The 20714-nt window shown below is 41.1% G+C and overlaps 1 protein-coding gene and 1 long non-coding RNA gene across 3 annotated transcripts in view; one reads left to right on the top strand and one right to left on the bottom strand.

Moving 5' to 3' along the window:
- The first annotated feature begins 250 nt into the window (after positions 1-250).
- Positions 251-3909, top strand: LOC116441828. Its single transcript, XR_004239253.1, has 3 exons — positions 251-743; positions 1480-1618; positions 1793-3909. It is a non-coding gene; the product is annotated as an uncharacterized LOC116441828 (long non-coding RNA).
- An 8565-nt stretch (positions 3910-12474) lies between these two features.
- NKAIN2 (sodium/potassium transporting ATPase interacting 2) overlaps positions 12475-20714 on the bottom strand; it is a 533209-nt gene continuing 524969 nt past the window's right edge. Inside the window, exons 7-8 of one of the 2 annotated variants that reach the window (XR_004238721.1) lie at positions 20436-20702; positions 12475-19353 (exon numbers count right to left, since the gene is read on the bottom strand). Coding sequence is in view for 1 of the 2 variants with exons in the window: in XM_032101601.1 (XP_031957492.1) it covers positions 19344-19353 (10 nt within the window). In the remaining variant the exon portion in view is untranslated. The remainder of the gene's footprint in view (positions 19354-20435; positions 20703-20714) is intronic. The other variant, XM_032101601.1, reaches the window with a different exon arrangement.

Below are 20714 nucleotides of genomic sequence, written 5' to 3'. Positions count from 1 at the left end.
AGATAAATTTGCTCTTGGCTAGAAGCCTCACATTTTTTTCATGCCCAGGTAAAAGGCATGTCAATGCATAGATCAACAGCAAGTGTCTGACACATTGTGTATGTGTTGTGCTGTGGCTGTGCCTGCACTGGTTGCCCAGATTCGCAGTGCACGTGCAGGTTGGTTGGACAGCACGTGCCCAGTGGGTTTAATGCACTTCTGTTATCTTGGACTTGCTTGAAGGGAGAGAAAGCTACTCAGTGGGTGTTGCGGCGGCTGAGGCAGCGGTGGTGGAGGCTGAGGGGCCAAAGAGCTCTGGAGCAGGAGAGGCCTGTTGGTGGGCCAGCTCCAAAGTTTAAGATCACCCCCTGACTCAGGGTGAGAAAGAAAGCCTCTTTCAGGGCATCACGCTTTGGTGGTTCTATGCAGATTTGGTCTATCTGGTTGGCCTGTTGGCCATACGCCCCTTTTATCCCTTAAAAGGTTGTAATCCAGTAAGTTTTCCCTTCCCCTTTGCCTCATTGGTTCCTGGTTCCCCACTCTGCCCCTGCCTCCTCCCCACTGGTTGTTGTTATATTATCCTGCCTTCTCTTTGCCCCTGTACCCTCAGATCATTGGTCTCTGATGCGCGCTCTCTGCTCCTCTATATAACCCTGGACCCTGCATTGTTCTCTGTTCTTTGTTCATGGACCCCTTCATTTTGGATTTACAATAAACCCTCCGGAAGTCTATAACGAAGAACCCCTCCTGACTCATTGCCTCCGGTAACGCATGATCTATCCAGCTTGAGTGTGAGTGTGTGCTTTCGTGCCTCCATCAGCATGGGTGTGAAAGTCAGCCTGCTAGCGTGGTAGGTGGCACTGCTGGAGCAATCCCTTGCCAGGGATACTTTTAGGAAGAAGCAGCAACCTCTCCACTGACCACTGCACCGCGTTAAGTGGGAGGGCAGTGACCATTTTTCTATGATTTCAAGATATCTGCTAGCCTGAACTCATCTTTTTCTGGAAGGTGAAAAAGTCAATAGAGGAGGAAATCTGTGCCAGTGTTGTTGGATAAGGATATTAATGAAATGTGTAAGGGCAAAGGGTTCTGCACAGAATAGGCAGAGAGAAAAATGCAGTTCAGGTCCTTGTGGGAAGGAGGGAAGATTTAGCAACAGTGCAGCCACTTTCATTTTTGCTGCAATGCAGTATGAGGAAATGTATGTAGGCCTTATGATTATGTTACCTGAACTGCCCTTCCAGAACAGGCAGAATGTTGAATCTAAGCCCCAGCATCCGTATAGTTTTTGCCAGCAAGGCTGATAATGTCATGAAGGCCTAGTGGGGAAATGCAGGTTTAGATGTAAGCATTTGGACAAGTCTTGATGCCTGTGTGACAACAGAGCCATTTCTAAGAGTATTTGTCTTAGCTTCAGGAAGGATGATAACAATTTTATAGTGCCTTAGAACTTGCCTTCCAGCAGAAAAGACTGACGAAGCTTTTCTTGATGTGTTTAAGGGCCTGATGTCTCCCAGACTCCAAGGATACAGATTCATCTAAATGCAGTGTGACAGGGGACAGCAGTGGCACATCGCTGAGCATAAGTGAAAAAAGGGAAGCCTCAGCAGTTGGGATTACCAACACTAGTGTGAGATAGGTGAGTATGGGCCTTCTGTAGCTACCAATATCAAGTATCAGAACTAAGGGTCTCTGCTGAGCCTGAGCTACTGTGCAGCACCCAGTCTTCTCCCTGTTTCTGCTAGATTATGTGATCACACAGGACCTCATCCTTGGGGCAAATGTCTCACTTCTCTTTTGTTCCTCCCTACAGCCCAGCTACAGTCTAACCAGCCTAAAGGACATTACTTACAGGCTTCAGCAATTAAAGTCTGCTTTGGGACGCCATGTCAGATTGGACAATCTGAAGAGGAAGGAATTGAAGTACGCTCTTTTGTCTGTCTAGAAGACAATTCTCCCAGAATATACCTTCTCTTATATAGCACAAGTCCAGAAAGGGTACAGTGAAATATTAGGTGGAATAGAAGTCCTTGCTGTTGACAATTTAGTGTATAGAGACACTCAACAAAAACCTAATTGCACAACTTATAAGATGGAGTGCCATCTAAAACTGAATCACAGCAAAATAAAAGTAGGTGTTGTGTGAGTTACTTTGGCCAGATCTTAGAAAGAAATACCTCTGAACCTCTTCAAACAAAGTGAAGACAATAAAGCATTCTCAAATCTCTGACTTCTTTGTGGAAAAATCAGAATCCATAATAAACATGATGGTTTACTTATTAATAGATTTATACAGATCCTTATTAGGAAGCCCAAAATAAAAAGCACATCTTATTGGGAAATTTTGGTGAGAACTTTGAGAGTACAAGGGCTGTATCATTTTTAAACCATAATAAATGGCAACAACAAACTCACTAGATGTGTTCCAGGGTATGTTCCTAGAAATTCAGGTCACAACACTGAAAAGGTAGATAAGCCGTAAATAGTGGACGAAGCAGTATTTTACCGGAGACACTTTGGGGGCATAAGGATTGAGTGTGTAGAACTATCACAGGAAAATTTTACTCAAATAGAGAAGAATTTACCACTGTCACTGGATGTCAGTACATACTGTGCGGTATAGCTGAAATAGATTACAAACCTTAGGGGATATTTTTTGACAAATCTTAAGCTTCTGCACCATCTAGACTTTGCACGTGATCATAAACCTACAAAGGCATGACTGTAAAGTGAAATACAAGCCCAGAAGAGAAATTCCTGTAGCAACATGAACTGGTGCCTGCAAAAAAAAAGCCGCAGAAATTCTAAAGAAAAATAGAGAGCATTAATATGATGAATCTGTTAAAGGAAAAGGTCAGGATGGCTTGTCCAAAACCAAGTTCTTCTGTCCTGTCAGGACCTCAGGAGTGTGAAAAAAGAAAGTTAATCTTGAAAATGAATGTAAAGAAAGCAGTGACACTGAAGAAAAGTCCTTCCAGGCATCTGCCAAGATTTATGGATCTGACAATGATGTTATTGGAAGTCTGAGGATCAAACATACTTCACCAGTTTCAAATGTGCATGAAAGACAAGACATGGTTAGGATATGCTGAAGATTTGTATCTTTTAAATTTTTTTTTTCATATGGCAATAATATGTGTATAACAGCATCTGAAGCATTTGAATAACTTGATCTGCATTAGTGAATTAATGGATACTTCCATTATGAAAACTGCTAGAGGCAGAAGCAGAGGCCCTTATACTAACAGATGATGTACTTTAGAGAGCCCAGAAGCAATGGATAACTGATCTAGAGGATATCCTTAGCCTGATTATTATTACAAAAATATGTTTGAGGCAGCTCCAATAGACAATGCACTGATGATCTCTGGACTGGGTGACACAAAGGCGATGTTAATGAGCTAAAGCAGCAATAAAGACCTCACTTCACACAATGAACCACAGGGCATATTTGAAAAATTTCCAAGAATTAGTGTTTGGTTTATGTGCAGGCACACACAGACCAACAGGGGTAGAGCCACTGGCTCTGCTCACTGTCCCTGGGGCTGGGTGAAGGGCACACAACTCCGCCAGCAGATTCCTATACTGTTCAAGGTGGTCAAGAGTGCTACCTCTTTGTTTTATTAAGCTGCTAAAACACACTTCTGGAGTCAAACATTTCATCTTCACAGGCAAGCAGAAAGTGCAAAGCTGTAACCCCTGTGAAAAGACTGTGTTTTCCTTCCCAAAATCTCAACCAGGGTGAAATAAAACAGCTGAGTGAACAGAGGGGAAAAAAAGTAGAAATACTACTTGTGGTAAAAGTGCCAGTATTCAAAATTCCTTCCAAAAGAGGATTAAAAAAACAGTGCCACTCCAGTGAGATAACTGAACACCCCGGGCTGGGTGTTTCTGAGCCAAAGGAGGGGCTCCTCTCTGTCTGAAATTTCAGATGCTTGAGACCCGCGTGTATCTGTATGAGTACGGGAGCTGTTGACCACGCAGGCTCTGTTATGTGTGGAAGGTGATTCCCATCAAGCCATCTACCTCTGCAAGAAAACAAGCAACACAGCTCACAGCCTTGTTTAACCTAGGACAGTACATAAGGATGTGCAGAACACACCATGATACAGGTGTGGGAGAAAATCCAAACTTAAAAATTAGCGGACTTTTACAGTATCTGCTGAGGTGTCTCCCCTCTGGCTTAACCATATCAATTCCTAGCATACTTATCCTGATTCAGATCCTGTGGTTTCCTTGAGCTTCATCTTCCGTATGAAAACATGTATACAGAGCTTCTGGTCAGAGACCCTAGAGATGGATTCACTCACAACATGGGACATTTACTCTACACAGCAAGCTTCCTAAATGCAATGTCCTGTGCCTGGGCTTGTATTCCCCATGGAAAGAGTGAACTTCATTGTCACACAGACTCAAATGGAAGCTGTGTCCACCTGCATCTGGGTAAGAAGTGGGGGAGCTAACTCGTGGTTTGATCTTGTAAAAACTGACCAGGATCTCTCTCTTGGTATGAAATATTCTTGCCTGTGTCTCCACCTGATCTAAAACTCCTTCACTCTCTAGGGCTCTTCCTCTACCATGCACATGTCTCCTTTCTAGTACTTGCCTTCCTTTTTTAGCTGTTGACGAACTTGTGATATCCTTCATAAGAAAGAAGTAGAACAGCGCCAGTCACCTCCTCAGGATGTCTAGGAGAATTCATCCTACACAGGAGCTTGAGATCTAGCAATTCACTGTGATAAGGTCTGCCAAATCTCACAGGCAGCATTTGAGGTACTCTCTATTCCAGACACCTTACTGTCTTACATCTTGCATTGTTTCCCATTGCCATTTATGCATTCAAGACAGATACTGAGCTGCATGCTGATTTAAGTATTCTACAAGCTGTGATTCTGCAACAGTATGTTTTTCAATTTTTTATGCTTAATCTTATGTAACAAAGAAGTATATAGGCACTGAGTTTGTAAGGCACATGCTTGCCTTGTGCGAAAAGTTCTGTTTACTGGCCAATAAGGATGGCTGCTGCAGCTCAGCAAGAAGCCACATTTGCCTGAGTCACAGAATGGCTGAGGTAGGAAGGCACCTCTGGAGATGGGCTACTCCAACCTGTGGCTGAGAAGGGACACTGAGCAGGTTGCCCAGGGCTGTTTCTCATTTGGTTTCTGAAATCCCTTTACATATCAGAGGTTGACATTGAGACAGCCTCTCACTGACAAGAAACTTCAGGGCTGGCATCACTGTTTTCAATTAAGTACCAAAATTGCAAATGATGGGATGAAAGAATGATGCACTTCCAGTTCAAGGGTCATGGTAGCAGATTTTTTTACACCAGCTTACAGTCTTTGGAAAGACAACGCCCAAGAGATGTGATCTGCCTTAAGAATTAGGCCCTAATTCTGATGAATGTGGAACTGTCATGTCAGCTTTGCCAGCTGAGCAAATCCAACAACAGAGCCCAGACTCGGCCAGCACATGAAGCAGTTTTAAGCTGTGCTGCCATTTCATTTCTTTGTACTGAGTCCCAAAGCCAGTAAATAGTTCCCTGATTTTTTCTGTCTTTTTTAGAGAAAATGTCTCCTCTTTAAATTTTATTTCATTTCAGAAGCTATTTCAGGCTGGCCTCATAAATATTAAACGTTTTCCTCTTCAGGTTTTCAAAGGTCTCTGTAAGATGCTGGTTCTATCTAGGGCACTTCTCTACTGACCAAAAAGAACAGGTAACAGGGGCTACCAAGCTGGTGGCTAGAAATATCCTCTGCTCTCAGCCAAACACAGGGATCAAGCAGTGGGGACAGGCATAGATGGCCTGGAAGCTAAGTGCTGTACTGACTCTGATACTTCACTGCTAGCTGGCAGCATGACTCACTGGTGTGACTCAGACCTGCAAACCCATCATGGATGTGCAAAGACTGCAAAATCCTCAGGGAGAGAATGCCCCATACTCCCAGGTGCTGCATTAAGACTCTCTAACTCCCCACCTAGTATGTAGCACTGGGGTTCATCTACAGCAATGTGAGGGCTGGAATCTGCAGATCTCATGTGACAGAATGCAGTTGTATTGCAGCAATGCCAGACATTACATATGTGTGACACCACTTTTTCAAGAGAAGAATTGTAAGCAGCCCTTAAGTAATGCTTCTTGGTCACTGTCAGCATGTGCCAAGCCTGAGTTCCTAGCAAAAGAAGGTTTTTAAAGTTTTCACTAATTGGAAATCCTGTTGCACTTCTTTCAAGCTAATCTGATCCTAGATCAGTCATTCCAGAAGCCAGTGCAGTAGGACAGCATTGTCAGCTGTCACAGACAAGGGAAATTGGAAGAAGACCTTTGTTCTGAGCCTGTCATTGCATGGGTTAGTAATTTGTTCCTATGCAACACTGTTGATTTCCATTCTATTCAGAGCAGTTAAGACCAAAGCCTGACACTAATCTGGATGGAAGTTAAGGTGAAGTTAGGCTGTTCAAAATGAAAAAAAAAGAGAGAAAAGACTCTGGACTTTTCGCTCAGACAGCTATTAAATTACTTGGTACCTGATATTTAATGGTACCTGCTACTTGGGAAAAAAAAATACTGTATATGCAGTAAAAAAAGGTTGAAGCATTCTCAAGTTGCTTATTTAAATTTTGACTCTGCAAAAGCTGTCAGGTCTTCTTTGAGAAAGAAAAGAAATCCTATTGTAGTAAAGCAGTTTAGGCTCCCTATCTTCCGTTTTACCTCCCTGTACCACACTACAGCTGCTGTCCATACTACCAGATACCTTGCAACCATCTTCTCCAGGCCACCAGAGTACATGTACTATGCACAACCCATGCCCCTAGATTTAGGTCCCATTGCCAAGCCTGTGGGTGATCCAGACCTCCTCACAGATTTTCCCCTCTCTAACAGAAAGTGTCAGCAGCAAACCAACCTTGTGCTGGTAGCATTTCTGCAGATAGCTATGCACAAAAGCCAAAGCCTGATGGTTACCATGGGATTATCTCATTAAGGTTTTACTGAATATACTGCATTCTTCAATGTCTGTTAATCTCTGCTACTCTTCTCCCTCTCCTCCTCTTCTCTTGCCCTCTGTGAGGGGAATGTGAATTGTATCAAACCCCGGCAATGGTAAGGGAGCTGCTGTGCTCTGTCACCCAGCAGTGTGGTCGCACGGTTGCATTTGGCTTGAAATACCCCGTCTTTCAAACCCTCTCCAAAAAGGCATTGCTATGTATTTTGGAAAAAAATAAATCAGCTACTGCACCTGTTGTTATTTATGAATAATAATGAAAAGCTCTGAAGAAGGAAGGTACTTAACGTGCTCTCCTGCTGAGAATTGGATCAGGTTCTTGTTTTTCCTAAGCCACCTTTTTGTTCTTTAGCAAGTGCAGGAGTCTTCAGATGGGTGTGTTTTACACTGTCGCTCCCATGAAGGCCTATTTACACTTCCAGAGAGGTACAAGCGGGTCCCAGTAGCAAAGATGGTTATTATTTCATGAGAAGCAGTCTTTTCTGGTTTGCACACATGTCCTGTGTGCCCAGGCTTGCAGGAATGGTCCCTAGGGAAGGCTTAGCTCTATGGTAATATTAACTGTGTCTTGTGTCTCAGCAGAAAGATTTCCGTCCTTTTGGATTCAACAAAGAACATGGCATAACCCAGTATACACAAACCTCCAGGGAGGCTGGTGCCATATTTTAATGCACACCCTTTTTTACTTAAGGGGTTTTCTTCCCCCTTATCTCCTCACCTAAAGGAGCCTGAGTGACAGATTTCCCTCACTGTTGTCCAAATCTCCAGTATACTCTGGATCTGCCAAGAAGATTGCCAGCTATTGCACTGCTCACCTTCTATGGATGAGGCTGTTTGGAGACAGCTGCTAGCCTGGGTCAGGCTGCCTGCACTGGCCCCAGGTGTTCCGTGGGCTGCAGCACAAAGCTGCTGCTGCTGCTGTAAGCCCGCAGTAGGTTTTAGAGAGCTGGGAAGGGAATTGTGATGACTTGCTGCTGGCACATTCCTGTTAATGTGTTTACTCACTTTCTTCAGGATCTTATGAGAATTGCCAGTGAATTCACATAACTGACAGGATCTTAGTTATAATTAGTAGCAGCTTCCATTCTGACACATGGGAAGGGCTAACAGCATTTTTCTTAAGGCAGAGTTGTTATGCTCTCCTCCAGAGAGGTACTTAAAAAAGTACATTTTCTAGCAAAAAGCCTCTCCCACTTGTTTAGGACAGATGGGAGAGGAAGGGATTCTGAAGTGATGGAGTTTGAGGGTAAAAAATTATTGTACAAACTGTCACAGAGCGTGGGCTGTCACAAGTCAGCTATTTTTGTTATTACTGACACGCATCTGTTATATCAGGAACTCAAACAGTATCAGGGCAGATGTGGACGAAGTTTCTATTTCTCTGTTCATAAAAGCTGTGCAAAAACACAGGGAAATTAGCAGAGTGCAAAACATGTGGAGACCTGAGACTCAAGGGCTGAATCAAATGGCTGAATTAACCTAGCCTGACGAGCAAAGTCCACCTGTCCACAGGGTCTAATCACAAGACACTGATTTTCAAAGGTCCTTTTGTTCCACTTCAGAGGAATTTGAAAAAAAACCCCAAAACATTAGTGGATCATTCAAAAAGGCCCAAGAAGCTAAATACCCAAGAAGAGTTTTAGATCTGCTGACTTTCAGTGAAACCAGTCTGATTTGAGGGTAACTCTCCTCACAGACATCAATGAAGTGGCTGAAGGAATGGCTTGGGCTGCTGAGTCCAGTTCTTTGCAACTGCAAGCAGCTCCATAATGTTTGAGAAGGCCCAGCCTGAGGGGCCCTTCACCATCAGTATTTCCTTGGAAAGTCCCTTTGTTATACATGCCTGCAGGTCCTTCTAGGAATCTGCCTTGTCTCTTTCTCTAGGTTCTGTTCTGGACTATACAGACGAAAAGAAGATAATTCAGGGACAAAAACTGAATGATGAACTTCCTTTTCACAAACCTGGGGCCCTTAGGAGTGCAAATGACAGCAAAGGGAGATGATCTCAGACAGGGACCATTCAGCCGTTTAAGTAGAATTTAACAACCTGAGATCAACAGAGCTACTGGTCATAGCTGTATGACTTGCAGGACTGAGGAGCTTTTTTTGTAGTGTAAGTGGTTTATAGGCCTGAGCTTGAGGACAGTTTTTGAGATTGATCCTGATGGTTAACTTAACAGTATGTGGGTGTTGTAGAATACTTTCATGTCAATTTTTCCTGCTATTTCCTTTGATTTTTCTAAATGTAATATGTACTTTTAGATGTAAAAGGTTCCCCACTGATACAAGGAATTTTAAAATTATAAGTAAAGTAAGTATTTACATCAATAAACATTAATAAAAGTAATGACACTAAATAAGCATGCGTGTGACTCAGGATGTCTTTACATCCATAAAGGAGGCTTGAATATGTTCAGGTTCAAACAATGGATTATCTTTTTCACATATAGTTTATTTTTCAGAATATACCTGAAACAACAATTTTCCTAATGCAAAAAAATTGGAGTGTTGTCCCTGCTTGCCAAAACTACCTCCTCTAATTGAACTTGCTCTTTAGTAAGTGCAAAGCGAAGCGAAGCGAGGCTTTGCCACCTCAAATGTAAAAAGCTGTAGCCAGTCAAAAGTCTGACTTCTTCTCTTATAAGAAAGACATGATCTGAGTTAAAACAGAGACTTTGGAAGTGATTCCTTCAGATGCAGACTTGTTTTACTTGCTGGTGCCAGGAGGATGTGACCTCTTGGATGGTACCATTGGTCAGCTCTGGGTGCTACTGGTGGTGGAGCCAACATGGGGAGTGGGAGTGTTTGGGGTTCTGGCAGAAGCTGGGAGCAGGGACGTAGATGTTGCTGCCCTTCCTGGTTTCCCCTGATTGGAGGATTCTCTACTCCATTTGTGCCTAGATCTGTCCCTGCTCAGGTGACACAGCACTACTGGCACATTGGATGCTTTTCCACTAGAGATGTAGAAGACCCTACTTTATTTTAATTGGCGCTCACCAGTGGTTCAGTTCAATAAATCAATGTGCCCATGAGAACTGAGACTCTCAGGGGGCAACAGTGTTAAGTGTTCAGGTGTGAGAAGGACAAGCTGAAGGGAACAGGCCTGAAGGAGCAGTGCTAGTTTCTCATCTACATCCTTTCACAGAGCAGAATATGGGTTGTACACATCAGTGACTGTCAGGGTCAGAGTCTCACCCAGACAGAGTTTTGTCAGGAGCTACATTTCAGGCTGTAAATTAATGAACAAGAAGCATTGTTGCACAGGAGAAACTCCAGACTGAGAAATGCCTTTGGCAAAAGTATTGGATTTCCAGAAGTACTGGATATTATTAGCCTGTCTTTTGAGGTGGTTCTTTATCTTTCTGTTTATGTGCAAAAATTTCCCTGCTGCTGAATTAGTTTGCTCAGTGGAAATCTTATCAAGTCGGAAGAGCTCTGTGCAATTGAGCAAGAAGCTAGAAGGATGTGAAATGCTTACACCGAGAATTCTGGGTTACAACTAATATTTAACATGTATTTATAAAGGGAAAAGAGGTTATGTAGCAGACTCCTACTATCACAGGGCCCAAATAGCTATGCAAATATCTTTTGATTTCTCCTTAATACTCATGTTTTGCAGAAAGTCTTCCAGGGTGTTAATCCCCTGGGTGGTATTCATTCACATGAAATGAAATACACAGAGGAGTGGGAATGATAGAAAGATTTTACTGGCACAAATGTGGCAATGAGCAAGTTATATGGGTCAGCACAGAGGAGTACAGATAAAATTTTTATATCACCAAACCATGTATTTCGCAAATGCTGAGCATGAAAAAGGAAAAAAAATATCAATTTTTGTAGAGCATTTAAAAATTATTGACGATAATGGCTGTGGGGTTTTTTTTCAAGCAAAGCAAATATTCAGGCATCTTAATTGCAAAGTATGAGATCTTGAAATCTCCTTGAAACAAACAGCAAGATTCCCACTGGCCTTAATGGAGCTGGGATTTCATCCAGGCAGCCAACTATAGGAGATTCAAATAAGGGAAAAATAATAACCAATACATTTTAGAAACTGATGGGCCTTTTTTCTCTCTCATTACGCAGACCTCTTATTTTCATTCCAAAGGCTAACTCTGAGACTCCCTTGGACCAACAAGAAAGAATTCTGCATCCTCTTGAGATAGGAGTATTCCCAGTAGGGAAAAAAATGTAGCTTGAATGAGAGGCGAATCACAGAATCAGAGAATGGTTGGGGCTGGAAGGTGCATCTGGTAATCATTGAGTCCAACAACCCTACTCATGCAGGGGCACCTACAGAGTGCTGCCCAGGACCATGTCCAGTCAAGGTTTGACTGTCTCCAAGGATGTAGACCCCATAACCTCCCTGGGCAATCTGTGCCAGTGTTCGGTGACTGACAGTACAAAAGTGTTTCCTGATATTCAGAGGGAGCCTCCTGTGTTTCAATGTGTGTCACTGGGTATCACTGACAGCTGTCTCCATCTGTCTGTTATAATAGGTTTAATAGGTAGGGTGGAGTTTTCTAAATCCACTAGGGAAGGCTGTCACATGATGCAGACTGCCAGAGCTCTTGCCACTGGGTCTGTGATCTTTTACTTTTCCTGAGAAGTCACTACTAACCACCTAAAAGTGAAGTAAGAATTTGACCACTGCTGAAGATGCCTGAAAATCACACCCATGCTGCATGTATGTATGCAATGAATCTGTTTATTAAAAAAAAGTTATTTAGAGGTTCAGTGTTCCTGATAGTTTAAAATAAAACTATTTGCCCAAATGAGACCCAGCACTTTCAAAGAATGGTTTCCTTTTGGTTTCAGTACTTCATCTTTCACAGATCTCTGTTGTGCCCAGTGTTTGCCATTTTGTAATCTGTGACTGGACCTAATTTGGCCATTTCTTTGTAGTGACTTTGAAGAACACACTGTGACAGTATTAAAATAGAAAATCATAGAATCATGGAATGGTTTAAGTTGCAAGGGACCTTAAAGATCATCTAGTTCCAAAACCCCTGCCATGGATAGGGAGACCTTCCACCAGACCAGATTGCAGCTACCTGCTGGGATGAACTAAGCAGGATGGAGCCTGTGTCCCTGTGTGTCTCTGCTGCCCAGTGTTGTTAGCAAGGTAATGAAATAAATGCACTCTTTGCGTTTTGGCTGTGGTTTGATGGTTGCCTTTGGTTACCTGTATGTGTCAATTCACTCAACATCCAACCTGGTCTTGAACACTTCCAGGAATGAGGAATCCATCACTTCTCCAGACAACTTGTTCCAGTGCCTCACCACCCTCAAAGGAAAGCATTTCTTCCTAATATCTTATCTAAACTGCCCTCTTTGAGTTTTAAAGCCATTCCCCCTTGTCCTATCACTACTTGCCCTTGTAAAAACTTGTCTAAACCTACAGAAAACATGGTGAAACTGCTGACCTTCTTAAAACATTCTTGCATTATTTTCCTGGATTTTAACTACAAAATATAAGGAAAAACCAAAGAAAGAAGAACAGTTAATCTATTTAGCATCAACAGTGTTCAAAATGTTTTTCATAGTAAGTTTCTGTCTAAAGTTTAAGCAGGTTATGCTAGACAAGAACTTACATCTTTGTCATGTTGAGCAGACACTGAAAGCAAAGATTAAATGGAAAACACATCTTTATATTAATTATAGATGGCTAGTGGTTCTCAGGACCTGAGGGAAATAAACAAAAGTTCTCAGCTACTGAAAGTTTGGAGTGTACTGCTTTAAATCAGTAAATGTGGACAATTTACATGCCTAACATGCCACGTATCAGCATGAAAACATTTGTCAGAAATTGAGGAGTGAAACAAGAAGAATGATGAAGAAAAATGACAATATACAAACCCTCCAGAGAGCAAAATAAACAATGAAAGTATTTGGTAAATAAATCCCTGCAGAACTCTTAGAAATGAGTCACTGATTAATTGAATCAATCCATCAACCTTTTGTGATTACATCAATATGCAGTCCCTTTGATGTTGTTCTTCTTCCATAGCTACTGCTTTAAATGCCTTTAAAATATAAGATAGGATATAATATATCTATATGGAGCTATTGTAAATTAATTGGATACCCTAATAAGATATAATTGGCTGATGCTTTTACTTAATTCTTATATGTAATGCTGTAAATAACCATATCACCTTTTAACTGTACTCCAAGTTCTTGTTTCCCTGCTCCTTTCCTTTTTCTGAATTTTTTTTGTCATCCACTTCTTTGATTAAGTAAAATTTAACAGCAGTGTGAGAATGTGAGACCATATTTTTCTTTTTTTTCTTTAATTGAAATATTCTCATTAGCTTACTTTATTTATCACATAAACTCTTTGCAGAAAGGACTGTCTTACTCTGTTCATGGATTGCACAGTGCTTGTACATCCAGTAATTATCAGAAATAATAATTTTTGTGTATCAAATGCCTTTCTAGAAAATAGGCACTTGGGACTTTGAATGTCTTGAGAGGAGGGATAGGAAAAAGCAGGAAAGGAGAGAGACTGTGTGTGGTTATGTATCTCCACCATAAATATAGTCACATAACAGGTGTGTGTATGTGTGACTGAGTGAACTGAGCCAACATTTAGCACAAATGCACACAGATGCATCAATACTGAGAACCCCATGTAAATTAAAGCAACTGCACATACTTACATGCTCTTCTAGGAACAAAATATTCACCTGCGTGCCTAGAAACCAACTATCTGAATGTTTGCAAGGGGAAAAAACACACTCCTGAGACAATTTTGAAGAAAGTGAAACGTGAATCTGATCCAGTAAATGTGTTCACAAACATTTTTTATGAATTTTCTTCTAATTCACCTGTGCCTTTTGTGGCTCTGGGTATTCATGAATTTCTGTGTACTCAGTGATCTATAGCTTTAGCAAATGTAATTGCACATGTGAAAATGATTCCTACCAGGCCTTGCTATGTCTCATGGCTTCTGTAGTGCTGCCATCCTTTACCTTTCTCTTAAATGTCTCTCTGTCTGGGATCTTTAGAGGATGTACGTAACCCTTGTGCTTCCTCTTCTTGTTGTTTTGCACGCATCCTCAGTGACCCTGTCCTCCATGACAGCCATCACCACCTTTATGTGAGTTGGAAACAATGTATGTGACAAAATATGTAATTTTGGGAGGGTATTTGGGGTTGTGTTCAGGAAGAGAGACAGTGACAATGGGACAAGAAGATGGTGAAAGAGAGAGAAAGAAATTAACTAGGTATGAAACACCATTCTGTATGGCAGAGCTGGAGACTGTTGAAGAGCACATGCTGAATATGAAGATGCTTCTTCACCTTAAGCTCCCCATAACCTATTTCCCAGCAGGACAAAGGCAAAGCTGGGAAAGTGATAAGGTGCCAGATGGCAGTAAAGACCCTTTCCCACTGGTGGATGCAGAAATATAGCTTTCGTACAGATTTAATTTTGAATCAGACATGAACACAAACATTATTTTTTTTTAATTCTCAGGTTTCACAGTGCACTTATCTATACAAAATAATAATCTCAAGGCATTTGGAAGTCCCAAGAGCTAAGCTGTCTACTCGACAGAGAGCAGAAAAGGTGGTGTTTTTATTGGATTTTTTATTTAAAAATCTCTTTTGTGATCTTGGCAAGATTTGGAAGACACTTGTAAAAGACATAATCTGACTCAATTGGTTTTTGAGATATAAAGGAAAAGTGCATTTTAAAAGACCCTTCTTTTGTACAGGTGGAGAGAGATGTGCAACAAATGTATATATGATGCTTCTTAAAACTTCACATTTGGTGCAATATCTTCCTTAACCACTCAGCTATGCCAAGGTCTCAAATCTAACTTGCTGCAATTGCTTCTCTTGGTGAAGATCTGAACAGAGGAATTTGTCAGGACATGAAATCAAACAGAGCTGATTTCTCCAAGCCATGTCAGGAGATGAAGCATATTGCTGACTACAGGAAGAAAATCTCTTTTACTGAATGATTCTGTGCTGTGCCACTTGTGTGTGTGAATGAGTAATTGCAGGATAAAGGGCAGTTTCTTTTATGCATGGTGATTGCATTTAATATTGCACATAGCTTGAAGAAGACCAATTAGCATAACAACTGTCTTCATCTTTCTCCAAGGAGCAGTGGAGACGGTGTTGTCTGCAGCATTGCTGTGCATTGGTTCTTCAATAAAACCTGGCTTACCTTTAGTGTTTGCTGTCAATCCACATATACTGGGAAGAAGCCAGATTCAGAACAGCTAGAAAACAAACTCAAGAAGTCCATCAATTTCATCTCAGCTACTCATTAGTAGACAGTCAGCAAGCAATACATACACATAGACTATTCATGGGGCTTTCCATCTTTGTGAGAAAACTCCTCCTCCTCTTAGTGTTTGCATTTAAAAATAAAACAGAGGACAGGAAATGAAAATATTACAAGCTGGAGTGATTCGTGGTGTATGGAGTTTTGCTTTGGCTACTATCAATGTGCTCAAATGGAAGGTAATCATGCAAGTGACCAAAGCCTTCAGATGCTGAGTTAATAGCCATTCCTATCTGGAGACATCCAGGGATCAATACGTAACTGTGCCAGACTATGTCAAAATGCTGTACAGCAGTGGAGTATTGTAAACAGGACTTAAATTAAGCAAGTGGAGCACAAACCATTTCTCCTACCTGACTGAAAAGTATCACTTGCATGATTATGAAGACCTAAAAAATCCTAATGAAAGAACTCTCTTCCTAAGGAATCATCCTAAGAGAGCATGACCGAGTATCTCAAAATGTGTATAATTCTGCTCCACCTTTATTTAATGACCTCAGGCAAACTCTCAATATATGTGATCTCTATAAACATTTTGCCTAAGACAGGATTTCATCATTTCAGTGTAGGGACAATAAACAGCATATAAAAGAATATGAATGCAGAGCAAATATCCATGTTACATAGCTCCTTCTTAACAAGGATTACTTTTGCAATACTTAACACTGTTGGCAACTCTATACTTATCACAGGCTTAAAATTCCTGATGAGTGGGCAAAACCAGCCCTGTTTTCTAAGTAAAGAGTCTGTTGCAGTCAGTCTTGTAAAAGAAACCTTTTAGTGTCAGTGGTAATGAAAATACCTGGTACATATGACAGCGTTAAAATGGTGTCATGACCCGGCAATTTCTATTCAGTGCTGTCACATCCATGCACTGCACAGATCGGGATTGTCATCATGTAAATGTAATAGGATTATTTATCCTGCATTGTTGCTCAGCTGGGAATAGTAATTCTGAGTTTCCTGTAAATTCTGAATAGCAGCAGGGGGCCATGAATAGCTTGGAAACCTATATTTTTTCCATTTATTTTTTTAAAATGCAAATTACACTAGTAAGTCAAAAAAATCACTTCAGTTAAAAATACATTCAGAATTAACAAATGTCAAAAAGAAAAGAAAAAAAAAGACACATTTGGATTGTATCTCTTGCCTTCTGAATATTTTAGTTTATAACAAAAGCCCAGCCTAGAAAAATAACATTCTTTACTGGATTTTGAGGAGGATACAGCTGTACAAATCAAAAATGCCATCCAGATAGTCTCACATTACTGTGCTCTAAACTGCTTCCAGAAGAGATCTGTCCACTAATCATTTAGTTGAGTAGTCAACAGTCCTAATTTTTTAAATGGTGGTTCTCTAACTGCAACTTAAGCAGGGTTATGAAAACCAACTTCATATAGGTATGTATGTGTATATATATATGTATACTGTGTGTATGTGACTGTGTGTATCTACTCTATATGTAATATATGAATACACATTTATATTGCAATCTGTAGTAGTTAGATGTGCTTCCTATTTCCTAAGCATTTTACAAACATTAACAATTCAGACCTCACAAAAAGCCTGTGAGGCACATATTATTCCCGTATTATAGATGGGAAGACTAAGACACAGAGAAATTAAGGCCAAAATTTTCTAAATTAAAATCAGGCCTATAAGCTACATGTAGACACTTCATTAAATTGTCTGACTTCTAAAATTGCTAACTACCAGTAGCCGCTGTTCCATGGGAAATCACTGAAAGGTATGAAAAATTATCTTCTGAAAATTGGATTGCTGCTTAGGTGCCTAAACTGGTTTCTTTTCATGTTAAAAAATGGTTTTTATAGAAATATCATTTCGATTAACTGGTATAAAGGGAAAGATAAAATAACCTGTTATGACATTTTCATCCCATTTAAACGTCTTCATTGTGTTTAATGCTATACATCTGTTATATTTAATACTACATAAAAGTAGAAACTTTTAAAATTTTTCCAGTTATGGGAAATTTCAGCCTGGCACTTAGAAGTCGCATGGGGTTTTCAGGGGGGTGAAAAGCAGCTCCATCCAGTAGGAACTCAGATTTTCAGGTACCCAAGTATGAAAATTTAAATTTGAGATCCAAATCAGCAATGAATGCTTTACAGGATCAGGCCTAGGGAAGGTGCCTGTTTCATGCCTGAAATTCCCAGCAGTATCTGAGACAGGAGCCTTGGTCCACTGCATCAGAATCTTCCTGGGTGATGCAGCTCCCAACAATAGCTAGTCCTGTGTATTTTATATATATAGACATACACACACATTCACACACTTACATATATATATATATCTATATCTATATAAATCTCACTGAATTGATGTAAGTATAGCTCCTGAACATGTCCTGGATCTTGTTTTCACTGGTGAATGCCTGTTCCTCTGTCATTGTCCAGAGTTGCTGCTTGTGACACTGTACATCCATGCAGACACAGCAAAGGGCACTGGCTTGTACAGGGATGGGTATGTGGTGTGAGTGCACAGGCCTTTGGAGCAAGGGCTTGGCCAGCAGGGAAAAGGGAGTTGCTCAGGGGTACCTTGAGCCCTTCCAAGTGCTGACCTTCCCTCTTGCCCTCAAAAGCTACGTGGTCACCTCAGGTGTGGTAGGTGCGTGCGTTTGTCTGTGCAAGGTCTGAGCAAAGAAACAATGACAATCCAAGTTTCTGAAAAACCTGAGCAAAATATTGGGTTTTCCTAGTGAAAGCCATCTACGTTCTTGAAAATACAGATCAGATGTAGAATAAAACATATGTTCCTAGGAGTTCAGAGTATTTCATATACACATTGACCTACTAGCAAAATTCCCAAAGGCATCTTGTTGCCAACTACGTAACAGCACAGGGGGTTTTTTCAGCCACAATAATACAGGAAGATAAAATACACGTTCTAACACACAACAGATCCCTCAAATATACCACAAAAAGGTCTTCAGTATGTCTTCAACTCAACTAGTCCCTCCCCGCCCTCTCCAACCGAAATCGAAAAATAAAAGATGTGGATCCCTTATGGTGCACTTAGAAAAAAAAAGCTCACTTACAGAGAATTTTTAGTTGAAATCAGATATAAAAGAGTAAACGTAGCTAGTACATATTCAGTTGGCATTTGTTGATAGAAATCTGCAGATGTCTCTGTAGTTAGTAAAAGATGTTTAGAGATAGCTATAAAAGCACCTACAGTGCGATAAATAAAACCAGCGGGATTAAGAAGCACTGATTCTGCTGCTTATTTCCAGTAGGTTCAATTATTAGTTTCTGTTACCCCTTTCCCCACCCTGACCCCCAAAAGGTCTCATTTATTTATTTATTTATTTTTCTTTCTAATCATTATAAACTGTTTCTTGACCACTGTGGAGCCCCAAAAGTAAAGCACTTATCAGACAGCTGGCAGTTTTCTACTTGGTTGCTCTGGAGCCATGGAGCAACAGAGCCTTATTCCCTGACATGAAAACAAAGCAAAACCAAACAGAAGAAAACCACTGACTTAGAAATTGTTCAGAATTAACAGCAGCATGTTAACTTCAGAAAGCTTGCACGTAGTTTCTCTAATGTGCAACGCAGTTGGGTTAAGGCAAGTATGAACTGTACAGCCTTCAGGGCAAACAATGCGCTGTCTATTGACTTCTGCTGCAAGGTCATCCTGGTATTTCAGTGTTGTGTTGACTAAGGAGACTCAATGCGGCCCGGAGTGTGGAGGAGGCTCCCAAAGCACTGAGTGGGCTGGGTTCATGTGTTAATCCAGATGAACCATGCTGGCGGTGGCCGGAGAAAGAAAGGGACAAAAGGTGGCACCAATGCTTCTGCTCTGTCCCTTTGGTGCTGGGAAGCAGGAGGTCCAAGAAGGGGGTCTGGGACATCTCCTTTAGTACCTGTTAGAAAGAGAGGCTGAAGGTCTCTGTTGTTTTCTGTCTCACTGTTCAATCAGCTTTTATATATTATTTTTAGCACAAAAATTTGATTTCTTTTCTCTTTGAAGAACCAGGAGGCCATCCTGAAACAGATTTTTTGACAGGTCTTCCAGCCCACCTTGAGTAGTCCCCATGTTTACTTTGACCTAGAAGAAAGACAGAGAAAGGACAATGCTTATAATCCACGATATAATTGTATGATCCCTGCCCTGCTGCTCTGGTGCCCTTTTGCAAGCAAGTGTCATCCACAAACCAGTAACAGTTCAGATGCACACGGGATGAAGAGGACAGAAAGACAAAGTGTTTGCTCAAGTAACTGCTTGGGTCTCTCTGGAACATTTTCAGAGAAGTCAGCACAGGTTTTCTAAACAATCCTAGGCAGGAGTTATATTTAATTATAATCTTAACTGTATATCCAAGGGTCAACTGGAATATAATCTGTCTTATATAATCCATCAGATATGTAGCTGTCTTTGTAAAACCAAGTAGTGTCCCTGTATGAGGACAGAAGGGCTGAATTACAGGTGCAGGGAAAAGCTGCCCACGGCTCACTCACAAAGCAGAGAGCCTGTGCAAGTGCCACAGCCTGGACACCTTAGCAGTGTTGTCCCAAACCCATGTTTTGTAACTAAAGCTTTCAGTCTAAAATGGACAAGATGTTGTTTGTTGATAGTGAGAGCTTAGGTGGTAGTTTATTTAAATGTGTCTGAATCCCAAAACATGAGGAGATAATTACACAGAAGATTTGTACTGCATGAATTTTCGGAGTGTTGTGGCGGTTATACTCAAGTTGCTGGTTTTACTGTCTTTTTTTGCGTTTCATTTATATTTTAAGTGAATGGTGAAGGAGGTAGCACCTTCAGTATGTGCAATTATCTAGACAAATGCCTATATGTGCGTGTGAGCACACAGAAGTATAGATACTGCAAATATTCTTGGGCTTCACAATAGGAGGAAAACATGCTTCACTTCAGGGTTGCACTGCTTTTGAGCAATTTCTCCAGTGCATTAGGCATCAGCATCAGACATGCATGCTTTTTTTTTTTTGCTTCACTTCTTCTTTTCTCGAGCAAACAAGTTTACTGTGAAGAACATAAAGAAAGATCTCTCTCCCCTCCCTCCTTCCTACTGTTTTTAGAACAGTGATCATGCAGTGCAGTCTCGTTCCACAACTACGACTGTGTTTTTTCATGTGCAGCAGAATCAGTGTCAGGGAGTGTTTAGTCACCTTCCTTGGTCACCTCCCAAGAGGAGAATTTTGTCTTGACAATTGATTTCCGCCATCTTATTGTGTCCTTCTCCCATGGTCTGGAAATGAGCACTGGCATCTCCGGCACAGAATGCCAGGAAGCTGCTTTTGAGTACATCAGCTGTGGCCACACTGCAAGGAGGTACATGAGCATCGGTTCTGTCCCGTTCTGTTCAAAAAGCGTATTCGTTTTGAAGGGATTGTCTAGGCTTCTTGGCTTGTACAGCATAGAGCACACTGTTGGCACTTAAATAATAA

The sequence above is a fragment of the Corvus moneduloides genome, chromosome 3 (assembly GCF_009650955.1).
Source record: "Corvus moneduloides isolate bCorMon1 chromosome 3, bCorMon1.pri, whole genome shotgun sequence".
In the NCBI taxonomy this organism is placed as follows: domain Eukaryota; kingdom Metazoa; phylum Chordata; class Aves; order Passeriformes; family Corvidae; genus Corvus; species Corvus moneduloides.
Note: the sequence above shows the minus strand (reverse complement) of the source record. Positions and strands in the feature narration are given on the sequence as shown.